Here is a 27302-nt window from a genome sequence, read left to right on the forward strand (position 1 = left end):
TGACATAGTTAAAGTGATGAAAGAATAATCTGTCTCTATCCAAACACCTCGTGTACATTCCAGATAAAAATTAATAAAGATGAATATTAAAAGCCAACAATGATCTAATTGAACGATGCAGACATTTAATGACTTTTCACTGACACAATGGAGGACGATTATACTAGAAACCGAGTTAACACTCCCATGGTTCTGTAATCATGGAGCATTCAAACTTTCTACAGTGTTGAGGCTCTTCTTCTCCCATTCTTTCTGCAAGATGGAGTTGTGTGTGACTTTGTGTGGAGACCTGTTTCCCTTTATCAAACCTGGAAAGATATTTGGTCTTCATCCCAGTTCCCGGCACAGGGCTCCTGAAACCCTTGGAATTTCCTGAGTGACAAGGTGATTGGTGGTCCCCTAGACAGCCTCACGATGGGTGCCGATTGTCAGAAAGATCAAGCCTTGATTAGAAGCTTGGAACCTTCGGCCCCACTTCCTAACTTCTAGGCATGGGGGAGGGGATGGATATTGCACTGATCACTCGTGGCCAATAATTTAATAAATCATGTCTTTGTCATGAAACCTCCATAAAAACTGTACAAGGAAGTTCAGAGAGCTTCTGGGTTGGTGAATACACCAAGGTGCTAGGAAGGGTACAGGAGCTCTAAACCCTTCTCCCCTCTACCCTACCCTATGCATCCCTTCCATTTGTTCCTGAGTTGTATCCTTTATAATAAACTGGTAACAGCAGGCAAAGCACTTTCCCGAGTTCTATAAGCTGTTCTAGCAAATTACTGAACCCGAGGAGAATGGCTGTGGGAACGCCTGACTTTACAGACAAGTTGGACAGAAGTGTCAGTAACCTTAGGACCCACTACTTTTTTTTTCTCAAATGTTATTAGAAAATACAATTCCAGAGAGAGTAGAAGATACAAGGACAGCTGAGAAGTGGGTACAATACACAGTTCTCTTTAAATCAGAGGCACAGAGGGTCAGAATAACAAGAACTACAGGCAAAAAGCCAGTAATACATCCGTGGTCCATTCATCAGGAAAAGTCGGCTCCTGTTCTCCACTTCCCTAGCACCTCCCTGCAGCAGCCAGCTTTATCCTTAGCATTTTTAATTTAAAAGAAAAGTTTAAACTTCCTTGCTGCCCTATAGCTGCCATGAATGGAGCTTCTTTCCCCAGTTGTGGGATGACTCAGCCAAAGGGGGAGTATCTGACCCTCCGGCTCAGGGAGGAAGCTGGGAAGGACAGACAGCAACTCCACTCCCCAGTCATGGGGCATATCCAGCCAATTTTAAGTTTAAAACATTAATATCAAAGTCTCTCCCTGTTTTTCAAGGAAGATAAGCTTTGAAAAAAAGCACAAGAGTGAATTTCAAATCCAAGTGGTAGGAAATGAGGAGTAGTAAGAGATAAGAGACCCAGTCTCTCCCTCCCAGTTCCAGGGTATCCATCACAGCTCCAGGCCAGCCTCCTTAAAAGCAAAGAAAACCACTGGAAAAGAGTATTTTGATGGGACTCCATGCCCCTTTCCTTCAGACAGAGCACCCCTTTGGTTCCAAACTAAAGAGGTTTATGGACCCACAGAACGAGAGAAATTACAAAAATTGTGACAGAAATGTGTTTGGTGAGAGAAGCAGCACAAAAAGAGTGCCGTGTTGTGGGGAAGCCTTCCCGGCACTACCAGCAGGCAGCCGCATTGGCACCTGCAGCCCAGAGCCCCTGCCCAGGGCCCAGATGCCTGTGGGGGAAATGAAATCAAGAGCCGGGGCAGCGTTTTATCCCGCAGAGAAAAATGAAGAAAGACACCTATGGGGGAGCAGCCCGGCGTATTCACTGGGACCAGACGTCCCCAGAAGGGCAAGGGAATGGAGGGGTAGGTGCCGTATTCAGGGAGAGTCCTAGCAAAGCAGGGGAAGATGAGAGGGAGAAGTCCCCCCTGAAAGAGCATGGGTCCCTCAATACAGGGAGGACCCAACACTTTCCACTGGCATCTGAAGTAAGAACACTCTTGTGGGACTGCACCTGAGACCTGTAAGTCTGATGCTAACTCCAGGCAGTCAGTGTTAGAACTGAATTGGAGGACACGTCACTGGCATGTGCAGAGAAGGAGAGAATTAGTAGATAAACTGGAGAATTCACCCTTCCTGCTTCTCCCTCGTCCCCTAGGCCTCCACCCTGTGTAACTAAGGCTGGTGGTCCCGGTCAGTAATGTTTCTGTTGCTACAGCCCCCATACTCCATGAGGCCTGGTGAACCCACACAGAAGTCTAAGTATAAATAAACAAGATGTCATGGAATCGCAGTTACTGACAAAGTGTCAACTTTAAAATTAGTGTGTAACAGTACTCAATTCCAAGGAAACTTGCAACACAACCTCCCCTCCCCACCCCCAGGAGTTACCTTATAGTTGAGGGAAGTTGAAAAGTTGGCGTCTTAGAAACCCTAGTCCATTGTTTCCTAAACATCAACCATTTGGGTCACCTTTGGGATTTAAGGCCTATGCACATATACCATTATCTTCAAATCAATTGTTCAGAAATCATTCCTGAGGGAACTTTGTCTGTACTTTAAGTGGAAAATCGGTACTATGTGCTATAATAGAAGGTGTACCTTAGTTTGTTTGTTTGTTCTTTTTAAGATTTTATTTATTTATTTATTTATTAATATTTTATTTATTTATCTCTAGAGAGGAAGGGAAGGAGAGAAGGAGAGAAACATCGATGCCTGGTTGCCTTTCGTGAGTCCCCTGCTGGGAACTGGCCCGCAACCCAGGCATGTGCCCTGACTGGGAATCGAACCTCGATCGTGTGGTTCGCAGGCCCGCGCCCAATCCACTGAGCTACACCAGCCAGGGCTTGATTTATTTATTTTTAGAGAGAGGAGAAGGGAGGGAGAAAGAGAGAGAGAAAATTAATTTAAAAAAACATTAATTTTTAAAAATTAATGTTTAGCCCTGGCTGGTGTGGCTCAGTGGATTGAGTGTGGGCCGCGAACCAAAGGGTCGCCATTTGGTTCCCAGTCAGGGCACGTGCCTGAGTTGTGGGCCAGGTCCCCACTACGAGGTACAGGAGAGGCAACCACACATTGATATTTCTCCTTTTCTTCCCCTCTCTCTAAAAATGAATACATAAAATCTTAAAAAAATATAATGTTTAAGTGTATACCTGAATCAACTTGTGTACTATGGCCAATGCTGTGCATAGAACACATTGGGAAATAACGCCCTACTCTGGTGGGTGGCGTGAAAGGGTAAGAGCAGAAATAGAGGCATTGTCTTTGGAAGTGCCCTGGGTTGGAGAACCAGGCTTCCTTCGGAGAAAACCGTCTTCGACTTCTTTCTTTTTAAAGGCACCTCGAGTAACCACTAACCTCCACAGTGCTTTGATTCACTCACAACACTAAAAAGCAGTTATTTTTATTACCAAGGCTTTCAACCAGCAAATGTAACTGTGGGCAACTGCAGGGCTGGACAACTAAGCTCAGTTGAAAAACACACATAGCCCTGGGCTTTCTGCAAAGCACCATCCCCTAATGCTATTGCTCTCCAGAGGTGGCCCATTTTATATGACCCACCATTACCATTTAAAGGGCACACCACTCCTTTAGTCCTTTCTTAGGGTTGGGGAGAGAAACAGATTCTGGCAAAGGCCGGGATAAAAACAAAACACAAAGTAAACACCAAAACCGCTCCTTGCATGTAATTGTTTTTACCTGTATTCCAATAAGAATCAAAATTTGGAACAGGGATGAAAGAACACTCAGGAAAAGAATATGAGAGTCAAATGCACATACCTTGTCTTGCTGACGCAATTTTCAATTTTTCAAAATAAGATTTTTATTTACTAAGTTACAAATAATATGGACTGGACCATTCCGTATTTTGAGAAAATACTGATTTATAAATTAAACAATAGGAAGAGGCAGGAATTACTGGCCTATGAGAATCACCCGATGATTCTATGGGATGAGAATAGTACATTACTGTATGGAACATACTCACTGACTGAAGGTAAAGTCCAGAGGGGCAGGGACTGGCCACGTAGGGGAGGAGTTAGGACTGGAATTCAAGTCTCACAGCCTCATGGGCCAACAATGCCTGGTTGAATATGAAAAAGCAAAGCCTAGGGCACACTAACACAGTCCTAATAAAGGTAAAAGTTGTGACCATGTCTGTTTTCACACTATAGTGATTTCTCAGCACGTGGAATCAAGATGGCCAAAGCACACACTCTGAGTGACAGAAGGAGGCCTGCAGGACAGTCTGAGGTATCAGACCAGGCACTGTGCCTGGCTGGCACCCCATGAGGTTCACAATAATAATGAACTGCTGCCCTGACTGCTGCAGCTCAGTGGATTGAGCACCAGCCTGCAAACCAAAGGGTCACTGGTTTGATTCCCAGTCAGGGTACAAGCCTGGGTTGTGGGCCATGTCCTCAGTAGGGGGCGTGCAAGAGACAACTACACATTGATGTTTCTCTCCCTCCCTATCTTCCTCCTTTCCCCTCTCCCTAAAAATAAGTAAATTAAATCTTTAAAAAAATAACAATAATAATGAACTCTTAACATTTATTAAGAGTTCACTGTTGCTGGGTACTATTTTAAGCACTTTACCTGTAAGTTTCATGTGATCCTCCAAAAACCCAATGCAGTTTCATTGTCTCAGTTTTACAGAGGGGAAGCAGGGACATGAAGCGTTCAGTCAATTGGCTACTGTCTCAGTTAGTGGCCCAAACAGGACTTGAAGTCAGGCAGTCTAGATCCAGAGCTGGCGCTCGTCACTGCTGACATTTATTGAGCACTATGCTCTAAAATCCCTCTGCCCTCTTCTTAAGTATCAGCCCTGAACCCCACCGTCCCCTCAACAGCCCACTGAAGGCTGGGTGAAAGGCGCTGTGGACCACTGCAGCTTAGATGGAAGGCAGCCAGAGAAGTTGGGTTGAGCCTGACCTGCCTGAGGTCTGGCCAGAATTATCACCTTCAGTTACGGTCAATAGCACAGACTAGAGGCAGGCTCCTTGCCTCTGACCCAATGGAGATGAAAGGAAATATGACAGATACGCTTTCCAGTGTGGTGGAACTGGCCCTCGGCCTATGCCCATGGGGCAAGAGAGCCAGTATCCCTTGCTGTGTCCTGCCTGGTAGCCAGGTCAGAGCTGGCCTAGTGTGGTTCTTGATCCACAACTAAAAAAAGGCTGTAATCGATTCCAGGCAGGGTGCCGACAGGGGAAGATAAACCTTGAAAAGACTTCTACTTCCAAACTCCAAGCCCACGTCAACCTGACAAAACATACTCCCCAACAACCCAAGAAACCACCATAAACATGTACCTGCTGATGCTCTTAAAACTTAAGCCTGGGGTCATCTTTTGTTGCCTTTCAAAATATTTTCCCCCTCAGTTGGTATGGATTTTCTAATTCTTCCCAAAGGAATTGCTCCTTTTTGATCCTCTGTGTCCCTCTGCCTCCTGGAAATTTAAATGGATCTTCCGAGGGTTCCCTTTTGTCTGCCTCCTCATGCACCTGCAAAGCTTACTCTTGGGTGTCTGGAAGGCATTTGGTTTCACAGAAGGCTTTCAAGGACTGTAGAAGTCAAAGGCCAAAATTTACATTTGTAACAGGCAGTCAAAAACAAAGATTTAATGGATCTATTGTGTCCCTACATCAGAAGACTCAATATGAAGGTGTGAAGTCTCCTGAAATTGATCTATAGATTTAACACAATCCTAATAAAAATCCTAATTATTTTCCTTTGTAAATTAACAAACTGACTCTAAAGTTTATAAGGAAAAGCAAAGGACCTACAGTTGCCAAAACAAAAAGAAACAAAGCTAGAGGTCTTACAATACCCGATTTGAAGATTTCCTGAAGATTTGAAGATTTCCAGCTACAGTGATCAAGACAGTGCAGTGACAGTGAAGAGACAGGTACGGGGATCAAAGGAACAGAATGGGGTCCAGAAATAGAGCAGCACACACAGAAGTCAAGTGATATTCGACAAAGGGCCAAGGCTACTCAATGAAGAAAAGGACGGACTCTTTAACAAATGGACATACACCTTCAAAAAAAATGAGCACAGGCCCAAAACTCACCCCATATACAAATATGTACATGAAATGCATCATAGGTCTAAATATAAACTTAAAAGCATAAACACTTTTTAACGATAGCATAGGGAAAAAAACCTTTGTGATCTTAATTAGGCAAAGAATTCTTGGCACACAATAAACACGCAAATGATAAAGAAAAACCTGATAAAGTAGACTTTACTGAAAGTTAAAAACTATTGTTTGCGCCCTGGCTGGTGTAGCTCAGTGGATTGAGCGCAGGCCTGAGAACCACACGATCGCGGTTCGATTCCCAGTCAGGGCACATGCCTGGGTTGCAGGCCAGTTCCCGTCAGGGGACACACCAGAGGCAACCATACATTGATATTTCTCTCTCTCTCCTTCCTTTCCCCTCTAAAAATGAATGGGTGGAATCTTAAAAAAAAAACTATTCTTTACAAGCCACTGGTAAAACTAATAATAACAAAAAGAGAAGCCACCGGGAGAAAATATTTGTAAAACACGTATCTGATAAAGGATTTCTATCTAAAATATATGAAGTCCTACAATTCAATAAGGGGGAAAAAACAACTTTTAAAAATGGAGAAAGAAGCCCTGGCCAGTGTGGCTCAGTTGGTTGGGCAGGGTCCCATAAACTGAAAGGTCATGGGTTCAATTTCTGATCATGTCCAGGTTCTAGGTTCAATCTCCAGTCAGGGTGCTTATGGGAGGCAACCAATCGATGTGTTTTCTCTCCTTCCCCATCATCCCTCTCTCCCCCTCTCTCTAAAATCAGTAAGTATATCCTGTGGTGAGGATTAAAAATGAAAGGAGGGAAAGAAGGAAGGAAGGAAGGAAGGAAGGGAGGGAGGGAAGGAGGGAGGGAGGGAGGAAGGAGACAGACAGAAAGAAAGGTTTTAATACATACTTCAAATAAGATACAAATGGTAAATAAGCACATGAAAAGAGACTCCATTCCCTAGGCATTAGGGCAACAGGAATTAAAACCACAAGGACACCCTGATGGGTGTAGCTCAGTTGACTGGGTGCCGTCCCTGCAAAGGGAGAGGTCACAGGTTCCATTCCTAGTCAGGGCACAAGCCTGGGCTGTGGGTCTGCTCCCCAGTCAGGTTGCATGCAGGAGGCAGCCTTTTGAAGTTTCTCTCTCACATCGATGATGTTTCTTACACTCTCTTTCTCCCTCCCTCCCCATTCTCTAGAAATAAATAAATATTTAAAAAAACAATGAAATACCATTGTCCACCTATTAGAACAGCTAAAAAATAAAATAAAATATCAAAACCTTAACTGGAATACTCATACATGGCTGGTGGGAATGCGAAATGGTACAGTCCTTTGGAAAATGGTCCTTTCATCCCGCACCTGGCTATTTACCCAAGAGAAATAAACACACATACCCAAACTAAGATCTGTTAGTAAATGTTTACTGCAGCTTTACAATCCCTGAAGTCAGTAAACAACGTAAATGTCCATCAGTAGGTGAATGGATGAACATGGGTGAATGTGGGCTATCTCCATAACTGGATACCACTCAGCAACAAAAAGGAGTGATTACTGATACATATATTGATGAATCTCAAAAGTGTTATCCAAAGTGAAAGACACCAGACATAAAAAATGGCACACGATGTCATTTATGACATTGCAGAAAAGGCAAAACTATAGAGATGGAAATCAGATCAGTAATAGCCAGGGGTCAGGGGTTGAAGGCTGGCATTTATTACAAAGAGTCACTAGGAAATTTTTAGGATGGTGAAAATATTCTATATTTTAATTGTGGTGGCAGTGACACTACTGTTCACAATTGTCAAAACTCAGACCCGTGTAACTAAAAAGGATAAAATTTTCTGGATGAAAATTGTATCTGCCCTGGTTGATGTGGCTCAGTGGATTGACTGCTGGCCTATGAACCAAAACAGTTTGATTCCCCGTCAGGGCACATGCCTGGGTTGTGGGCCAGGTCCCAGTGTGGGGCATGTTAGAGGCAACCACACACTGATGTTTCTCTCCCTCTCTTTTTCCTTCCCTTCCCCTCTCTCTAAAAAGTAAATAAATAAAACATTTTTAAAAAGAAAAGAAAATTATATTTTACTGAATCTTCCAAAAAGAAGCTAAATATTTCATTTCAAAATATAATTTACAGCCCTGTCTTGTGTGGTTCAGTTGGTTGGGCATCATCCTGAAACGTGAAAGGTCATCAGTTTGATCCAATTAGATCCTGGCCAGGGCATGTGCTTGGGTTGCACATGTTGGTTCTCAATCTAGTCTATCGTGGTGCATACCAGAAGCGACCGATTGATGTTCTCTCCCTCTCTTTCAATCTCCCTTCCCCCCTCTCTAAAAATAAATAAAATCTTTAAATATATATACCATGTATATATAATTTATAAGCAATTGCACTTATGTGAGACTAATCAGCCATGGAAAAATCTGTGTTGGGAGACCCTTGCATCAAATGAACACGGTTACAATGGATGGTTTAAGACTTGGGGGGGGACAAAAGCTATTTTGATTAAAAAATAATTTTACAAAGGACTTTCTGGTTTTTAATTAACTGCTAAAGAAATGGTGCAGAAATTTGCATTAACCAGGGGGGATCTTTTGCACACATTTTTCCCTAATAGATACATTTCTGAAGTCAATATTATCAATATTAGAAATGATCCTGGGCAAGCAGTTTCCATTTTCTCACCTGTAAAAAATTACCTGATCTAAAGAGTTCTCTGTATTGTAAAAGCTTAAAGTCTAATTTGCCTCCCAGCACAATTTAGCTGAACCTCCAGGGGGCCTTTGAAAACCCTCTGATCTATGAAACCTGTGAATTCAAAGGAAGTCAAATTCTATCCCTTCCTGTCACCTCCACAGTGTGTGTGTGTGTGTGTGTGTGTGTGTGCGCGCGCGCGCGCGCAGCGCAAGCATGGCAACTGTCATTTAGATGGGGAGGACTGCAGGGTCAGCGTGCTGGGATAACTCTGCCCAGGGCACGTGACTAACACCCTTCAAACAACCCAGACTCTGTCCGCTGCTCCCCACAGCCCAGCCCCACCCTCCATCCTCCAACACACTTACGGCCCTGGGGGAGAGGCACTTGGGCAGTCTTTACTCTGCCTCCCTCCATCCCACCGTCACAGATGCTCTCAGACTGCGGCCCTCTCTAGGGCAGGCCTCTGGTCCGCTCTATGGGCTGACCAACTCCTTCCACAGGAAGTGGCTCCACAGGAACCCAGAGTTTCCCAAGAACGCCTCCAACATCTGCCCCAGAAGAGGTCAGGCAAGACGGGTTTCCATGGTAGAATAAAAATGAGGCACTAGATTTTTTTCCTGCCTCCTGGATGTGGCACACCAAGCACATCAGCACACCAAGGTCTCCCAGAAATCTTTGCAGTAAGGGAACCTGTTTAAAAGGGGTTTCCAAACTCCCTTAGCTGGGAAACTTTCTTTCATGTTAACACCTAGTTACATGTCATGGAGCTACACACAATCAGTGCTATCAACTTCCCTGCATTTATATTTTTCCTTTTTCAAAATAACATTTTTGGACACCTTTTGTTTCTAAGAAAAAAGATTCATGTAATATGCTAGCACTTATGTAAAAAATGGGAAGGATATCTCTATACATATTGATTGTATAAACTATCTCTGGCGTGATCAAGGGAAACTAACGGGTCACTGTAGCTGTTTCTAGAAAAGGGAAATGAGTGGCAGCGGGCAGAGGGAAGGGGACTTCTCATTGTGCACCCTTTGTATCATGTGAATATGTTACCTGGCAATCCATTAAATTAAAATTAAATTAAAATAGTAAGTACTGCCCGTACATGTGTGTGGGTGTGGTTAGAGCATCATGCTGATACACCAAGGTTGTGGGTTTGATCCCAGGTCAGGGGCACATACATGAAGCAACCAATGAATGCATAAATAAATAGAACAACAAATTGATGTTTCTCTCTTCTCCCTTCCACTCTATCTCAAATCAATAAAAAAATTAAGTAAATAAAATAAAACAGGTACTAAAAAAAGCGATACTTTAAAAAATATAAAAACAGCCCTGGCTGGTGTGGCTCGGTGGGTTGAGCATGGACCTGTGAACCAAAGGGTCGCCAGTTCGATTCCCAGTCAGAGCACATGCCCGGGTTGTGGGCCAGGTCCCCAGTGGGGGCCATGAGAGGGGCAACCACACATTGATGTTTCTCTCCCCGCCTTTTTCCTTCCCTTCTCCTCTCTCTAAATAAACAAACACAATCTTTTTTAAAAGATGCATTTACACTGACAAGCACATGCACATACAGTGCATGCACACACATGCACACACCAGCCATAATCAACCCTGGAGATAACATAACCATCGTTAATATCTGGTGTTGTACTTCAGTTTCACTTGTTTATTTCTGCTTTAGTTGCCTGTGATGTTGGTGTCATATTCAAGAAATCATTGCCAAGACCTATGCTATTAGTTTTTCTTCTATTTTTCTTTAGGAGAGCCCATAGCAGTTTCATGTCTCACATTAAGCCTTTAATCCTTTTTGAGTTGATTTCTGTGTATGGTGTAAGGCAAAGGTCCAATTTCATTCTTTTGCACATGGATATATCCAATTTTCCCAGTACCATTTGTTAAAATTCTCTTTTCCCCATAGTGCATTCTTGACACCCTTATCAAAAATCAGTTGACTGTACATGTGTGGGTCTATTTCTGGACGTTCTACCCCGTGGCATTGCCATGTGCGTCTGTCTTCATGCCAGTACTACACTGCTTTAATCGCTGTAGTGCTGTACCATATTAAAGTTAGAAAGGGCAATGCCTCCAGCTTTGTTTTTCTTGCCCAAGACTGTTTTGGATATTCAGGTTCTTTTGTGATCCCATCTAAATTATGTTGGTTTTTTTCTGTTTCTGTGAAAAATGCCTTTGAGATTTTGATAGGGATTGCATTAAATTTGTAGATCACTTTGGTTAACATAGGCATTTAAAAAATATCAACTCCTTTAACTCATAAACATAAGATAAAATCACCTTAAATTAACCTTAATTAAATTAACATAATAAAGGCTATATATGAAAAGTCCATAGTTAGCATAGTAATCAATGGAGAAATGATGAAAGTTTTTTGTCCAAAATCAGGAATAAAACAAGGATGCCCACTCTCACCACTTCTATTCAACACAGACCTGAAAGTCCTGGCCAGAACAACTAGGCAAGAAAAAGAAGTAAAAGACATCCAAATTTAAATGAAGTAAATTTAAATTTATCTATTTGCAGGTGATATGATCATATATATATATAGAAAACCCTAAAAACTCCACACAAAAAAACTATTACAACTAATCAACAAATTCAGTAAAGTTGCAGGATACAAAATCAACATACCCAAATCAGTTGCATTTCTATATACTAACAGGAACTACCCAAAAAGGAAATTGAGAAAAAAATCCCATTTACAATAGCCTGAAAAGAATAAAATCCTTTGGAATAAGTTAAGGAAATGAAAGACTGAACACTGAAAACTATGAAACACTGATGAGAGATAACACAGACAACAAAGAAATGGACAGACAGTGGTGCTTGTACTTTGTACTTTTCAAAGTGTTTTCACAGATAGTGTCTCTTCGAGCCTGATGCCAACTCTGTGGAATAGAAAGGACAGATAAATGCTCACCAAAGACAAGGAAACCAAGGCCCCAACAGGTCTGGATGAGAAGCTGATCACTCAGCTGATCAGTGACAGAGGATTCCATCTGCACAGCCCCTGGTTTCTTTCTACGGTCTTACTCAGATGACAGATCACCACTTCATGAGCACCAATGGTATAAAGTGCAATAGGTCCATAGGGGTCATATAACCCCTCAAAGGCACCGCCACTGCCGGCAACAATCTCGATGGAAGATAATGCACACAAAAGGCTGGGAATTACAGGGTGGGGCAAAAGTAGGTTTACAGTTGTTTACATGGAAAAATACAATGAAAAAATAATAATGCAAAACTAAACTCTGTCATGCACTCACCACTGTAAACCTACTCCTGCCCTACCCTGTGTTTACCATGTATCATGTTAAACATTATTATAGTTATCGCACACACGCAGGCGAGCACTCTACTACTTAACACTCTTCAGTGGCCTCTGGCTCAAACCCACACCCTTCGGAAGAGCAGTCAAGGCCTGTCACAGGCCAGTCCCTCTCCAGGACCACATGCCACTGCCCACCTCCCGCCCCATGCACTGGCTGTGTTCAACTGCTATGATTCCTCATGGGGACCATGACCTGGGACACATATATCTCCACTGTCTTTAATATGTACTTCTTGCACTAGCTAGGCAGCTCAGTTGATTAGAGCACCGCTCTGACACATCAAGGATGCGCGTTTGACCCCCCTTCTGATCCCTGGTCAGGGCACAACAAGAAGCCAACCAATGAATGCACAGATAAGAGGGACAACGGATCAGTGTTTTTCTTTCTCTCTCCCTTCCTCTCTTTCTAAAAAATCAATAAATAAAAATATTAATTCAAAAATATTTAAATGCCCTTCATCAAACTAACTTCTATTCGTTCTTAGTTAAGGCATCGCTTCTTCCAGGAGGTCTTTCCTGGAAACAGGTGTGCATGTGCAATGCAGACAGGACTCGCAGCAAGGCAGAGGCTGGAGGACCAGGTCGGGCGAGGCTGTGACTGGCGGGCAAGGCGGCAGCTGGTGGACCCAGCTAGGTGGTGGATTGCGGACCAGGAGTCCCACATTCATGTGCAGATAAACCAGGCGGAACCACTGGGGAGAGAGACAAACCGTGTAACCCAGAGTCCCTGTGCAGGGAAATAAAGCATCAAAACTCTAGTTGAAAACACCTGTGGGGGTTGAGGCAGCAGCAGGAGAAACTCCCAGCCTCACAGGAGAGTTCATTAGAGAGACTGAAAGGGTCCTAGAATGTACACAAACCCAACTACCGGGAATCAGCACCAGAAGGACCCAAATTGCTTGCAGGTAGCGGGGGAAGTGACTGAACACCAGCAGAGAGTGGAGCAAGCACCATTGTTCCCTCTCAGACCCATCCCACATATGATGTCACAATGCAGCAGTGAAGTGGGTTACCCCACCCTGGTGAACACCTAAGGCTCCACCCCTTATTACATAACAGGAGCACCAAGACAAAAATGGCCCAAATGAAAGGACAGATCAAAACTCCAGAAAAATACAACTAAGTGATGAAGAGATAAGATGCACAGTTCAGATGCACAGTTCAAAACACTGGTAATTGGGATGCTCACAGAATCAGTTGAATATGGTTGTAAATTAGATGCAAAAATGAAGGCTATGCTAAGTGAAATAAAGAAAAATGTACAGGGAACCAACAGTGATGGGAAGGAAACTGGGACTAAAATCAACAGTGTGGACCAGAAGGAAGAAAGAAACATTCAACGAGAACAGAATAAAAAAAAAGAATTCAAAAAAAAAAATAAAGTCAGGCTTAGGAACCTCCAGGACATCTTTAAACATTACAACATCCAAATCATAGGGGTACCAGAAGGGGAAGACGAAGAGCAAGAAATCAAAACCTTATTTGAACTCTGGCTGGTGTGGCTCATGGACTGAGTGCCAACCTGTGAACCAAAAACTTATTTGAACAAATAATGGAGAACTTCCCTAATCTGGCAAAGGAAATAGACTTCCAGGAAGTCCAGGAAACTCAGAGAGTCCCAAAGGAGTTGGACCCAAGGAGAAACACAGCAAGGCACATCATAATTACATTACCCAAGATTAAAGATGAGGAGAGAATCCTAAAAACAGCAAGAGAAAAGGCAACAGTTACGTACAAAGGAGTGCTCATAAGACTGCCAGCTGATTTCTCTAAAGAAACCTTGCAGGCAAGAAGAGGCTGGAAAAAAGTATTAAAAGTCATGAAAGGCAAGGACCTACATCCAAGATGGCTCTATCCAGCAAAGTTTTCATTTAGAATGGAAGGGCAGATAAAGTGCTTCCCAGATAAGGTCAATTGAAGGAGTTCATCATTACCAAGCTCTTGTTATATGAAATGTTCAAGGAAACTATCTAAGAAAAAGAAAATAAAAAATATGAACAGTAAAATGATAACAAACTAATGGCTATTAACAACTGAATCTAAAACAAAAGTGAAAACAAACTAACCAAACAACTAGAACAAGAACAGAATCACAGAAATGGAGATCACATGGAGGGCTATCAGCAGGGGAGTGGGTGGGGAGAGAGGGGAGAAAAGGTACAGAGAATTAATAGCATAGATGGTAGGTAGAAAATAGGGTGAGGGCAAGAATAGTATAGGAAATGTAGAAGCCAAAGAACTTATAAGTATGACATATGGACACAAACTAAAGCAGGGGAATACAGGTAGAAGCCAGTGTGCATGACAGAGGGGAATAAAGAGGGGAAATGAGGCAATTGTGATAGCATAATCAATAAAATATATATATAAATAATCTTGCATTGGTGTTCTTCAGTAGTAACGCACACGAGATTCACAAGGATATTCAAAGGTTCAATGCATGGTACAACAAGAAAAGGAAGATGACCATGTTTAAAGTCAAACAAAAGCATGGAGCTGACAAACAAACATTTCAGGACATTCACTGCTCAGTGAGCAGCAGAGTAAAGGATGAAAATATCTAAAATTCAAGAATGAGCCCTGGCTGAGTATCTAAGTTGGTTGGAACATCATCTCAATGTGCCATGGTTGCAGGTTCAATCCCCAGTCAGGGCACATGCAGGGAACAACCAAAGAATGCATGAACAACAAGTGGAACAACAAGTTGATGTCTGTTCCTCTTTCCCCCTTCCTCTTTCTCTCCCTGAAAAAAAATCTTGCTAAAACTCAAGAATGACTCATTAATTTGTTTTCCCTTGAGGAGCAACAGACATGTAACTACACCAGTGACGAGAGACGCTACTAATGGCAGGCATGGGGGAAACCAAAGAGCACCCAACTCAGGCACCCAGCAGAGGGAACAGCTTGCCGAAACAACCTGTGTGAGAGCACAGCTGATTGAGAGGAGAGCACCTACATTTGGCAGAAGGGAAAATGTGACAGGCAGTCTTACACGTCAGCCTGGATAAGCTACAGCCTTGTTTTTCAAACGCTAACCCAGGCATTGCTGTGAAGCTATTTTATAGACGTGATTAGTAAAGGGCCTTATTCTACATAATCTATGTTTCAATCAACTGAAAGGCCTTAACAGAAGAACTGAAGAAATTCCCCCTATGAGAGGCAGCTTTGGCTTGTGCCTGAGATTTCCAGCCAGACCTTCATGATGGCTAGACTTAGATTTTGGACTTTCCTCGCCAGCCCCCACAATCACACCGAGTCAATTCCTGGTAATCTGTCTCATACTGGTTCTGTTTCTCTGACTGAACCTTGCCTCATACAGGAAGGCAGGCACCTTTTAGAAGGTGGAGAGAAAAAGGAAGCTAGTGTGGAAATGGATTAGAGAGCCTTGCAGTGCATGGTAAAGACTGGACTTTAACTGAAAGGCTAAGGGGAACAGCAGATGGCCTCTGAGCAAATGAAAAGCAGAATTAGAGCTGTCTCTTAGAGTGTCATGAGTCTGTCTATGTGTGGGATGGAGAGTAAACCGGAGTGTACAGGGTCACACAGGAGACGGCACCACAGAAAGGGAGGAAGCTGGAGCCATGATTCACAAAGGAAATGATGAGATCTCGCGTGGACAAAAGCCCAGCGGTGGCGATGGAGAAAAGGGATGGATCTGAGAGATGCTGAGGACTGAGCCTCGTGGAACTTGGTGACCTACTGGCCTGGGGCAGGAGAAATAGGGGAGAGTAATCCAAGCTGATTTTGGGGTTAATGGCTCTTTTCATCCGACTGGATCTCTAAGTGCTACATGGCAGCAACTAGAGGTGTCTTCTCTCACCCACTGGTTGCTTTATCAAAACATGGAGCTAGAGATTCTCGTTAACGACCCAGATGCTGCATACAGATCATCCAGCTTGGTAACAACAATATGCCTATGAGACACCCTGTTGTGAGCCCTTCGGCTCTTTAAAACCAAACCCTTCGACTGCCCCTGCACGGAATAAGGTAAAAGGCAACAACTGGCAGAACAAAGCCAAAAAAATATGGCTGGAAAGGTCGTGGGTGAGAAGGAGGGAGATGAGAGCAGGGGCATGGTCAGAGCAGCTGTTTCTGCCATTTTCTGAGCCTTAGAGTGGACTGAAGGCCTGCTGGGAATCTGATACCCTCTCGGGCAGTGCGTGTGCTGGTGAAAAATACCAGGGCCTCTGCAGGAACCCCGGGAGGGCTGGTAGCAAATAGAAGGGAAGACAAGAAACCCAAGTAACACCAGTCAAATCACAGCCTTCATTCTGTGCCCTGTCTTCAAAATGGGGAGAATTTTTGCAGCTTATCACTCGTAACAGTAGAGATGCAATCCACAGTACCAGACAATATAAAAACATGAAAATGGGACCTATTCAAAAAAAAGGGCAACCAATGAGAATAACTGACTAACCCTGAGATGAACAAGATGTTAGAATTATAAGTATTTGAAAGATTTTATTTTCTTTTTTTTTAGAAAAGGGAGGGGAGGGAGAAAAAGAGGGAGAGAAGCATCAATGTGTGGTTGCCTTTCACATGTCCCCTACTGGGGACCTGGCCTGCAACCCAGGCATGAGCCCTGACTGGGAATCGAACCGGCCACCCTTTGGTTTGCAGGCCAGCACTCAATCCACAGTCTGGCGCTCAATCCACTGAGCCACACCAGCCAGGGCTAGAGTTATAAGTATTTTAAAGAAACTGATATAACTATGCTGAAAGATAAAATAAAATACATGCTGGTAATGAACAAATTACAAATATTGTCAGAGACTTTAAGATATTTATTTCAGGATAACCAAAGGGGATCTACCCCAAAATAAAAATATAGGTCCATACAAAGACTGACACAGAGATGCTCACAGCAGCATTATGCATAGTGGCCAAAAAGTGGAAACAACCCAGATAAGCAAAAGTAACCCACACAATGGATTATTATTCAATCATAAAAATGAAGTTCTAATACATCATGATACAACACGGATAAACCTTGAAAACACTATGCTAAGTGAAAGAAACCAAGCACAAAAACCTACACACTGTGATTCCATGTAAATGGAATGAAATGAAATGAAATGAAATAAATAAATGAAATAAATAAAATGAATAAATGAAATGAAATAAATAAATAAATAAATGAAAATAAATAAATGAAATGAATAGAACAGGCAAATTCAATGTGTGGCAGAGACAGAACAGAAGGTAGGTTAGTGGTGGACAGCCGTTGTGGAGAGAAAGAGATTGCTAGTTCCAGAATAAGATATGGTGATGGTTGCACAACATTGTGAACATCCTAAAACCCACTGAATTATGCACTTTTTAAAAAAGATTTTATTTATTTATCTCTAGAGGTGAAGGGAAGGAGAGAAGGAGAGAAATATCAATGTATGGTTGCCTGTCGTGAGTCCCCTGCTGGGAACTGGCCTGCAACCCAGGCATGTGCCCTGACTGGGAATCGAACTGCGATCATATGGTTCGCAGGTCCGCGCTCAATCCACTAAGCTACACCAGCCAGGGCTGAATTATGCACTTTAAAATGATAACTGTTATGCTATGTAAATAATAGTTTGATTTTTTAAAGGTAAGGTACAAAAATTATGGAAAACTGGGTGATGAATATTGAACTCTGTAATATCTGCAATTTTTCCATAAGTTTAAAATTTTTCCAAAATACAATTTATCTAAAAATAATACTATTTACACCTTGGCTGGTGTGGCTCAGTGGACTGAGTGTTGGCCTGTGAACCAATGGGTCACTGGTTCAATTCCCAGTCAGGGCACATGCCTGGGTTGCAGGCTGGGTTTGTAGTAGACGGCACATGAGAGGCAACCACACATTGATGTTTCTCTCCCTCTCTTTCTCCCTCCCTTCTCCTCTATCTAAAAATAAATCAGCCCTGGCTGGTGTAGCTCAGTGGATTGAGCGTGGGCCTGTGAAGCAAAGGATCGCAGTTGGATTCCCAGTCAGGGCACATGCCTAGGTTGCAGGCCAGTTCCCAGTGGGGGACACATGAGAGGCAACCACACATTGATATTTCTCTCCCTCTCTCCTTCCCTTCCCCTCTCTCTGAAAATAAATAAATAAAATATTTAAAAAATAAAAATAAATCAACAAAATCTTTTTAAAAAATAATGCTATTTATAATAGCATCTAAAACATTAAGTTCTTAGGAATATAAACTTGACAAAAGATACTCAAGACCTGTACACCAAAAAATACATTAAGGACAGTCAAACAGAGAGACATGTTCGTGAAATGCTAAGATGTCAACTCTCCCCAGATTAGGGTGACCAATTCTCCCAGTTTGCCTGGGACTAAGGGGGTCCCAAGATGGCAAGATCATCACTTCTAAAACCCGGGCAGTCTCAGGCAAACCAGGATGAATTTCTCATCTAATTTCCTACCAATCTACTATTCAATACAATCCCAATCAAAATCCCCGCTAGATTTTTTTTTTAAAGAAACTGACACACTGATTCAAAAATATCAATGGAAAAACAAAGAAGCTAGAGTAACCAAAACGATTTTTAGGAAGAACAAAGGTAGGAGCCTCACAATATCTGATTTCAAGCCACACTATAAAGTGCAACAGGGCAGTGTGGTATCGGTGACAGGACGGACTCGGACGATGGAGACAGACCCTGACATGGCCAACTGATTGTCCACAGAGTTGCAAAGGCAAGTTAGTAAGAAAGGCTTGTCTTTTCAACAAACTGTCCTCGAACAAATTAGACACATATATACAAAACAAAACAAACAAAACTCAACCTACACCACAAAGCCTTCACAAACATTATCACAAAATGGATCATAGGACCAAATGTAAAACCATAAAACTTCTAGAAGAAAATTATTGGGTTCAGCAAAATTTATTTATAGGGGAAGCAAAAAGTACAATCCATAAAGAAAAAAAATAGATAAAGTAGACAATCAATATTTAGAACTTGTCTCCAAAAGAGACCATTGTAAAACTAAATAAACAAGCCACAGGTTAGAATGTATAGTCACAAAGCATACCTCTAACAAAGGACTGGTATTTAGGACATACAAAGAACTCCTACAATTTGACAATAATAAAATAACAAGTAATAATAAATATTAGTAAAAAGACAATGCAATAAAAAAGCAAAAGATTTGGACAGACATTTCACAATGGAAATTGATAAGCACATGAAGAAGTGTTCAGGCCTGGCCAGGTAGCTCAGTTGGTTAGAGCGTCATCCTGATACACCAAGGTTGCAGGTTCAGTACTGTGTCAGGGCACATACAAGAACCAACCAATGAATGCATAAATAAATGGAACAACAAATCAATGTTTCCCCCTCTCTCTCTCCAAAATCAATTTAAAAAAATTAAACATAACCTACTCAGTGAGTTCTGCTAGGTAAGAACCCAAGAAAAATAGAAGCATATTGCCCTGGCTGGTTGGCTCAGTGGATTGAGTGCTGGCCTGTGAACCAAAGGGTTGCAGGTTGCATTGCTAGTCCAGGGCACATGGCTGGGTTGCAGGCCGGGTCCCCTGTGGTGGGTTTGCGTGAAGCAACCACACATTGATGCTTCTCTCCCTCCCTTTCTCCCTCCCTTCCCCTCTCTGAAAATAAATAAAATATTTTAAAGATTAAATAAAATTTTAAAAAGAAAAGCAGAAGCATAAAAAACTTGTACATTAATATTCACAGAAGTTTTATTCATAATAGTCATAAACTGGAAAAATTTCCCAGGTGTTCATCCAAGGAGAAATGGATAAACTGTGGTATATTCATAAAATGAAATTCTACTCATAAAAAGGAACAAACTAGTATTACAAGAAAGATGACTTTCAGGAACATGAAGCTAAGTAAAAGAACCCTCACATAAAAGAGTACATACTAATGATTCCATTTACATGAAGTTATTGATCAGGCAAAATTTATGGTTAAAAGAAAATCAGAAGAGTGGTTACTTATGAGGGTGGGAACAGAGGTGATTGGGGAGGGGTGAAAGGGAACTTTCTGAGGTAATGATAGTGTTCTAAATCCTCTTAAAAGTTTGGGTTACACTCATTTCTTTATATATTTTAAAAACGCATCAAACGCTCCACTTAAGATTTGTGCATTTCACTCAATATAAATTGCACCTTAAAAATTCTGTTGGCTACTAAAACCTATAAGCTGCCCCCCACCTCAGAAACAAAACAGAATAGGAGCTGGACCACTCCCTCTCCTCAGCATCTCTACGTGCTCCCCTGTGCCCTTCCCTAAATCACAGAGCAAGTCAGACAACATTTCAGATGTCTGGTACCATCAGGCACCCATACCCTGGAGCTGATCCTCTCCCACACCAGATCCCAAAATAGATTCTGAAATCAGTCATTTATACGTAGCATAAATTAATGGCTGGTCTCTACTTTTCAAGGGCACTTGCAAGTTTGCCTTGGTGTATCTCTCTGTGCTCACAGATGTTTCAGGATGCAGGTAGGAGGGTCAGGAGGAGAGGTGGGAAGATTCTCACACTAGTTCTCCTTCCCCAGCTTGACCTGACTCATCTGTAGTCTCCACCCCTCCTCCCCAAAGGCACACACCAGGGAACTCTGGCCTGACTCGACCAAAGGCAGAGCCTGCTGTGCCCACACAGGTCACTGTGGGGTGGAGAGGATTGTGAACCAGCCAGCTTCCAGAACACAGCTTCCTACTCAGCTATTCCCTCCATTTTTTAATTTTTTGATCATTAACCAAGGACATTTTTTTGTCATTGCCTTTAGAGAGAGAGGAAGAGAGGGAAAAAGGGAAGGAAGGGGGGAGGGATGGGTGGGGGGAGAGAGAGAGGAGAAACATCAATATGAAAGAGAAATATCAACTGGCTGCCTCTTGCCTGCTCCCTAACCAGGGGCCAGACCCGCAACCCAGGTATGTGCCCTGACTGGGAATCCAAGCAACTGAGCCACACAGGCCAGGGCCAGCTATCCCCTCTTGAAATGAATGTGGAAGAAACAAATTGACTCCATTTTCTCTTTGAGAACATGCAACTCTGAATAAAGGAGATGTAAAAACACAGAAACAATGAATTAATGAAACACAGAAACACAGAATCAAGAAAACAAATATTTTGAAAGAGCCATAGGCATTCTTATTCAATGAGAAAAGATGGAAGGCCATGATGGAGATGAAAGGGTAGCCACCTCAGCTATAAATTTCAGAAGGGAAGGAACTTGTTTGGCTAAGTGGCAGTCCCTCCCTTACGCCAGGAAGCCATCATCCATCTTTCATTTACCAAATAGGTTTGGACCCAGAGTAACAGCTGATTCGCCCAAACAAATACGGGTGTCCTCCACCCCTACCACCTGCAGTGGCTCAGCTAGGTGAACAGCTGTGTCTCCCTCCAGCTTCCAGAGCTCACCCCTTTCATCTGCTAATGAATTTTTGCCAATTTAAAAGAAAGAAAGAGGAAAAGAATAAAAAAGAAAACACTTGACTAGAGCACAGAAAAACAGTTAGCTCCAGGTTATCATGCTAAAAATTCTATGCTGTACACCTGAAACTAATATAAAGTAGTATTGAATGTCAACTGTAATTGAAAAATAAAACAACAATAATAAAAAGATCCTATGTCCTTTGGTTTTGGGAAATGCTCTGAGGAATACTGTCTCACCAGAAGGAAGATGAAGTAGAGAAAGTGAGAAGGGAAAGAAAAGGCACAAAACATGGAGCAAACCAAACCCCTACAGACCTCAGAATCAGGTCTGCTGCATCGGGGGCTCGGGTCACTTCTGTCTGTTTGGCCAAGGCACTCAAACACCCTATCTTATGAAGTTCCATGAGCATCAAGTCAAGAAGGACCACGGGAGCACAGGGTTTATAAAGCTCATGGCCGTACCTCTTACCCTGCCAGCATTTCGTCTCAACTGACTGGCAATATTCCCTATGCCCAAATACTTTTATGAAGGAGTAAGTAAACCTTAAAAAAAATACAGCAAAGAGACCAAATTGATGTAACCAAACTGATCTTTTGTTTCTTTTTCTAGGATTCTGCTGGTTCCCACAAAATAACAAGAATGGTGCAAAACCTGCGATAGTGCACAGCTGCCCTTCCCTTGCCTCCCTGAAAGCTCATTTTGCTTCTGGAAGCCAATGCTGCCAGATTCAGGAAAGCAAGCAGACTGAAACTCCCAAGTTCTTCCAGGCAAGGCAGCTCCTCCTGCCTTCTCCACCTTCTGGGGCTCTGAGATGGCCCTAGAGCCGCCTTGATGCCTTCTCTCTGCTGATCTGACTTAAGGACCCCAAGTTAGATTAGTAATTAGCCATTCTATTCGAAACAACCCCCCGCCCCCACATGGGAATTCATTGACCTGCACCAAATATGCTCTTCCCATTTTGCTCTTCAACATGTCCCAATAGGCGGTTTTGGAAAATTCCAGCTACATGTTTTTTGGTGTTTTTTTTTTAAGATTTTATTTATTTCTCTTTAGAGGGGACAGGAAGGAGAGGAGAGAAATTATCAATGTATGGTTGCCTCTCGTGAGTCCCCTGCTGGGAACTGGCCTGCAACCCAGGCATGTGCCCTGACTGAGAATCGAACCAAGATCGTGTAAGTTGCAGGCCCGTGCTCAATCCACTGAGCTACACCAGCCAGGGCGCAGCTACATGTTTTAATTCTTATCAGGACTTTGTTAAAATCCTCTAAATCATTTCTGCCAAGACACCCAAGTCAGGGATGATGAGCCAGCATAAAGACCACTGTCCTGCACACTCCACAGAATACAGTGTCCGCTGCATCCCTAGTTATGCAATGAGGTAGCATTACCTAGTGGGTGGAGGGTAGGAGCACCTGGTGGTGTGTTCACTTTGTCCACTGTGTTTTTCAGATGGCAGCAGCAAACAGAGCCAGCCCAGGAACCAGCATTCACCACTGCTCATTGGACTCCAGGGAGTGGCATCACGGCTGACTCTGACTTAGCACAAGCCCTCTCTATTTCACCCTCAGGTCTAGACCCCAACTCCACCTACCCCCTTTCTGCAATACACTCTATGCTTATCCTTTGAAAGGGGGTGGGGGAAGCAGAGAATGCAACTGCTAATTCAAACCAGAAAAACCGAGGACACAGAACTGAAAAGAGTTTTTCATCCAGACTGTCTGAAAGACCCCTTTCCCTGTGAGAATGTTGGCTTTCAGAGCCAAAAACCTATTTTCTTCACTCACTCCTGCAAGTAAAAGGAGATGAAATGTTATGTGGCTTTGGAAATGAGCTCTTTTTTGCTCTTAAGGAAAGAAAAAGGGTGTGTGTGTTGGGGTGGGGTGGGGAGGAGATGCCAGATAGAATGGTAATGCATGGAGGAGGTGACAAGCCAACATTTAACCTCACTGACCTGGGATGTAGAGACATCATCTCTGAGCAGATGAGGCACAACATCAAGTGCCTCTGACCCCCAGGGGGCTAAAACAAATGTTTTTTATTTGCTGCTGCTCCTCTGAGGAGGAGGATTTATGGACTGAGAGCAGGATTCCTTGGTAGGAGTCAAAATTCAGGGCTGGAACAACTGGTGACTTGTCAACAGCACACCATCAAATCGTTGTCACAAGCCCACATAAACGCAGACAGACAGAACCGGGCTGTTACAGGGAGCCGACAGCCTGCCTGAGTTCAGTGGCCAGTGCCAGAGAACACTCATTCAGAGGTGCTGTGGTTCAGTTTCTCAAATGAGAAGCTATTTCACACAGGTAAAAAGCTGCTGTCTGCTTTTAAACAAATGGGCTCTCTGAAAAGACTGGAAAGGAGGAATTCTATTTAGTCGACGGGGTGTGTCCAGAGAGCCATTTGTCATTTATTTTACCCAAGCAGTTAACGACCCCAAACCTTCTGCTAGTCCCTGGTCCAAGACCAGCACACCACCCAATACAGCAGTATATGAAAACCAAAGACTTTGCTCCACGTCTGTAATTAAAAAAAAAAATCAACAAATAAATTAATAACAAACACCCAGCAACCAGTTCAGAATCCGTAGATTCTGGTCAAGCCCTAATGCTCCGACGGCAGAGGTCCCTATCTCCTGATAGAACCTCTGGCTCCACGAGCACAAAGTCTTTCTCCCCAAAGCATCACTTTCCTAAGTAGTTCTTCGGCCAGGAACCTGTGAGCTCCACTGGTTGAAAGCTTTAGGGAATGGAGGCCTCCTGGAGTTGGCTCAGAGCGGCGGCCAGAACATGAGAGTCCCAGCTGAGGCTGGGAGGACAGCCCTCCTCCAGCCACCGGCCTGTTTTTTCATCCTCTCACCCCAGAGTTGAGCTGGGAGGTACACCCGCCCCGGTAACCAGGGCTCCGTCTCCGCACCCCGCGTGGGGCGCCCCTCCCCGCCTGGCCCCGCACTTACCCACCGCCCTGATGCGGAAGCCTCGGGGCGGGCGCAGTGCGCGGCGGCACCAGGCGTCGCGCAGCACCTGCAGGCTGGGGGGCGGCGCGTGCACCAGCAGCACCCCCGGGCGCAGCCAGCCCTGGAAGGTCAGCCGCGAGGCGGCGCGCGCCAGCCGCGAGTTCCAGAAGCAGCGCGCGTTGGCGCGGCGAAAGGCGCAGAACACCGCGCGCCCGCCCGGGTCCTCCGCGACCCCCGCCGCCTTGGGCGCCTCCAACCGGCAGAGCACCAGCGCCAGCGAGCCCGGCGCCAGCTGCACGGGCCGTGCCATGCTGTGCGGGCCGTCGCAGCCCGCAGCCTAGCGCATCCACGGGCGGGCGGGCGCGGCGGGCGCACAACACTGGTGGCTGACGCGTCGCACGCCTGGCGGGACGGATCGGCTTACTGAGCGAGGCGCCGGCGGTCCAGAAACCGGACTCGAGGGGGCGGGGTCAGCTGTGCTCCGCGGGGCCGGAGGTGGGGCCGGACGCGCGGCCCCGGGGCTGGCCGCCTCTCTCACCCGCGAGGCGCCCAATGAGGGTTTCCAAGTGCCTAGTCACCAGGTCATTCTCCACACCCTAGCCACGGCTCTGCCTGCCTTACCGCGGGCGACTCCTTTTACTTCCAAGCTCCCTGGCGTCCCGGAGCTCCCCTTACTACCATGGGCCCGCACGGGGGGCTGTTTCAAGTCCTAGGGCAGCCCCACAACCCGTAGACAGCGGAGCCGCCTCCGACCTCGGCGCTGGTTGCACGGCCAGGGGCCCTCAAAGGCGCAAGGATCAGCGTGGCCGCTGTCTCCCTGGCTTTGTAGTCGCTCCCAGTGAGAGAGGTCTCGATGGACAGACAGCCTAAAGGTGCCATGAACCTCACTCAGGCCGGGAATCAGAAACCCAGGCTTGAGTTTCCCTAGGTTCCTAACCTGTTTAGGCATTTTACTTCCCCTCTCTCTGAGCTTCAGCTTATTATCCTGTAAAATCTGGAGCTGGGCCACACTTGGCTTAGTGGATTGAGCCCCGGCCTGGGAATGGAAAGGTCACCGGTTCAATTCTCAGGGCACATGCCTGGGTTGTGAGTCCAGATCCCCAGTTGGAGGCATGTGAGAGGCAACCAATCAATTGGTGTTTTTCTCCCACTCTTTCTCCCTCTCTTCTCCTCTCTAAATATAAAATCTGTTAAAAGGTTAAAAAAAGAAATCTAGAGTTGGGATCTTTTCATCCAGCTTTTTAAGATTCTAGGATCTGATCCGGTCCCTGGGACATTTGTGATAGGGAAGTAAAGTGTTCCAGAGGTGCCCTGGGTTGGACCTGGGCATACTTGAAATCTGTCAGAGCACTGTAGCCAGTGCCTCAGAGCAATGAGGGACGATTGAGATGAGCTGAGTTTGGGCTCCTCCTGGAGGAATAGGAAAAGGTGAGGAAGGGCATTACAGACACAGAAACAGGCAGTGTAAGAGGGAACAGTGGTGCTCGTTCCAGACCCACTGCTCCCTCCCTAATCATCAATGACAACTACAGTAACCTAAGATAACCGTACCTGGCTCCTAGTAAGTCATGATCACAATACGCGATAGATGATGTTGTTAAATAACAATCACTAACATTTACTGAACACTGTATATTGGGGAATTAATGTCACAACTCTGTATTAACTTCTATTAGTATCTATGATTTGCAGATAAGGAACTGCAGCTAGGTTAGATTAAGATGCATTTCCAGTGACGGAGATAGTAAGAAACGGAGTCAGACAACTACCAAGTCAAGGTTCCCTCTGACAAAAAAAATATGACAAAATGTTCAGTTCAAAGAAGTGTGCAAGCCTGCAAGCACACACATCTGAACCTGCCTCTGAGATGGGGGGCGGGGGTGGACAAATACAGCACAGAGCCCAGATGAACTGAACTCCTATGTCTGTAAAATCCACAGGGAGAACGAAAAGCTCCTCCTCAGAATTCTGTCTCATGATGAGTAACTATGACTTTGAACTCCCAAGAGAAGCATCCAGCACAATGTCTTTCCCATAAGAATTACGACAATGATGATTCCCATTTACTCTCAGCTTACTCTCTGCCTAGGGTTTTACATGTGTGATCTAATTTTATTCTCAAAAATTGACCCTTTAAAATGGGTAATATTATTAAGCCCCATCTTTCACAAGAAAAAAAGTTTAGAAAGTTGAGGCGCAGGTCCCAGTATCTCCTTGCCCACTCACCTGGCTAGAGGGGGAGGGCGGAAGACCATCATCATGGCTCATGGGTCCCACCTGGTGTGAAAACTGTCCTGAACTCGATTCTGTCGCCCAAGAATTTTCATTGGAAATATACAGAGACAACCAGGCCCTTGTTAGCAGAGCCTGTCGCTGCAAGGATGCCACAAGGTAGACCCAGCTATGAAGTTTCGTGGCCTGAGATTATGAGATAGAACTGTCTTAAACTGCAGAAACTTTTGTTTAGATTTGCAAAATTTCCCTTGTTTTATTTAAGCTAGTCCAATTAGCAAAGAAGGGGGGACAAAAGTAAGGAGAAAAAATTTAAACTGTATAGCCAAATATGTATTCACTCATTTTCCTCAAGGACCAGTTACCCATCCACCCCCAAATTCTCAAACTACCACAAAATGGAACATGTTTTAAATGTTGAAAGGAAAACTATAGGCCTCCATCCCGAATGGCCTGTACTGCGTGGCAAAAGTAGAGAAATGGAACTTCTCAAGGGCCTTCCATCTTTGTAGTCCGTGTAGACCAGATGCAGAACCATTCATTCTCCACTTTCAGAGGCACAGACTTGTCAACTAAACTAAAAATTTTCAGGATAGAGGGATTTTTAATT

At 44.1% G+C, this 27302-nt stretch overlaps 1 protein-coding gene across 3 annotated transcripts in view; it reads right to left on the reverse strand.

Moving 5' to 3' along the window:
• Nucleotides 1–24862, reverse strand: part of STOX1 (storkhead box 1) — a 61744-nt gene extending 36882 nt beyond the window's left edge. For all 3 annotated transcript variants that reach the window (XM_037029262.1, XM_037029260.1, XM_037029261.1), the window contains exon 1: nt 24461–24862. In XM_037029262.1, coding sequence (XP_036885157.1) covers nt 24461–24770 — 310 coding nt within the window. In that variant the 5' untranslated portion in view covers nt 24771–24862. The remainder of the gene's footprint in view (nt 1–24460) is intronic.
• Between the last annotated feature and the right edge of the window lie 2440 nt (nt 24863–27302).

This window comes from Sturnira hondurensis, unplaced genomic scaffold, assembly GCF_014824575.4.
Source record: "Sturnira hondurensis isolate 20B ecotype Veracruz unplaced genomic scaffold, ASM1482457v3 Scaffold0020237, whole genome shotgun sequence".
In the NCBI taxonomy this organism is placed as follows: domain Eukaryota; kingdom Metazoa; phylum Chordata; class Mammalia; order Chiroptera; family Phyllostomidae; genus Sturnira; species Sturnira hondurensis.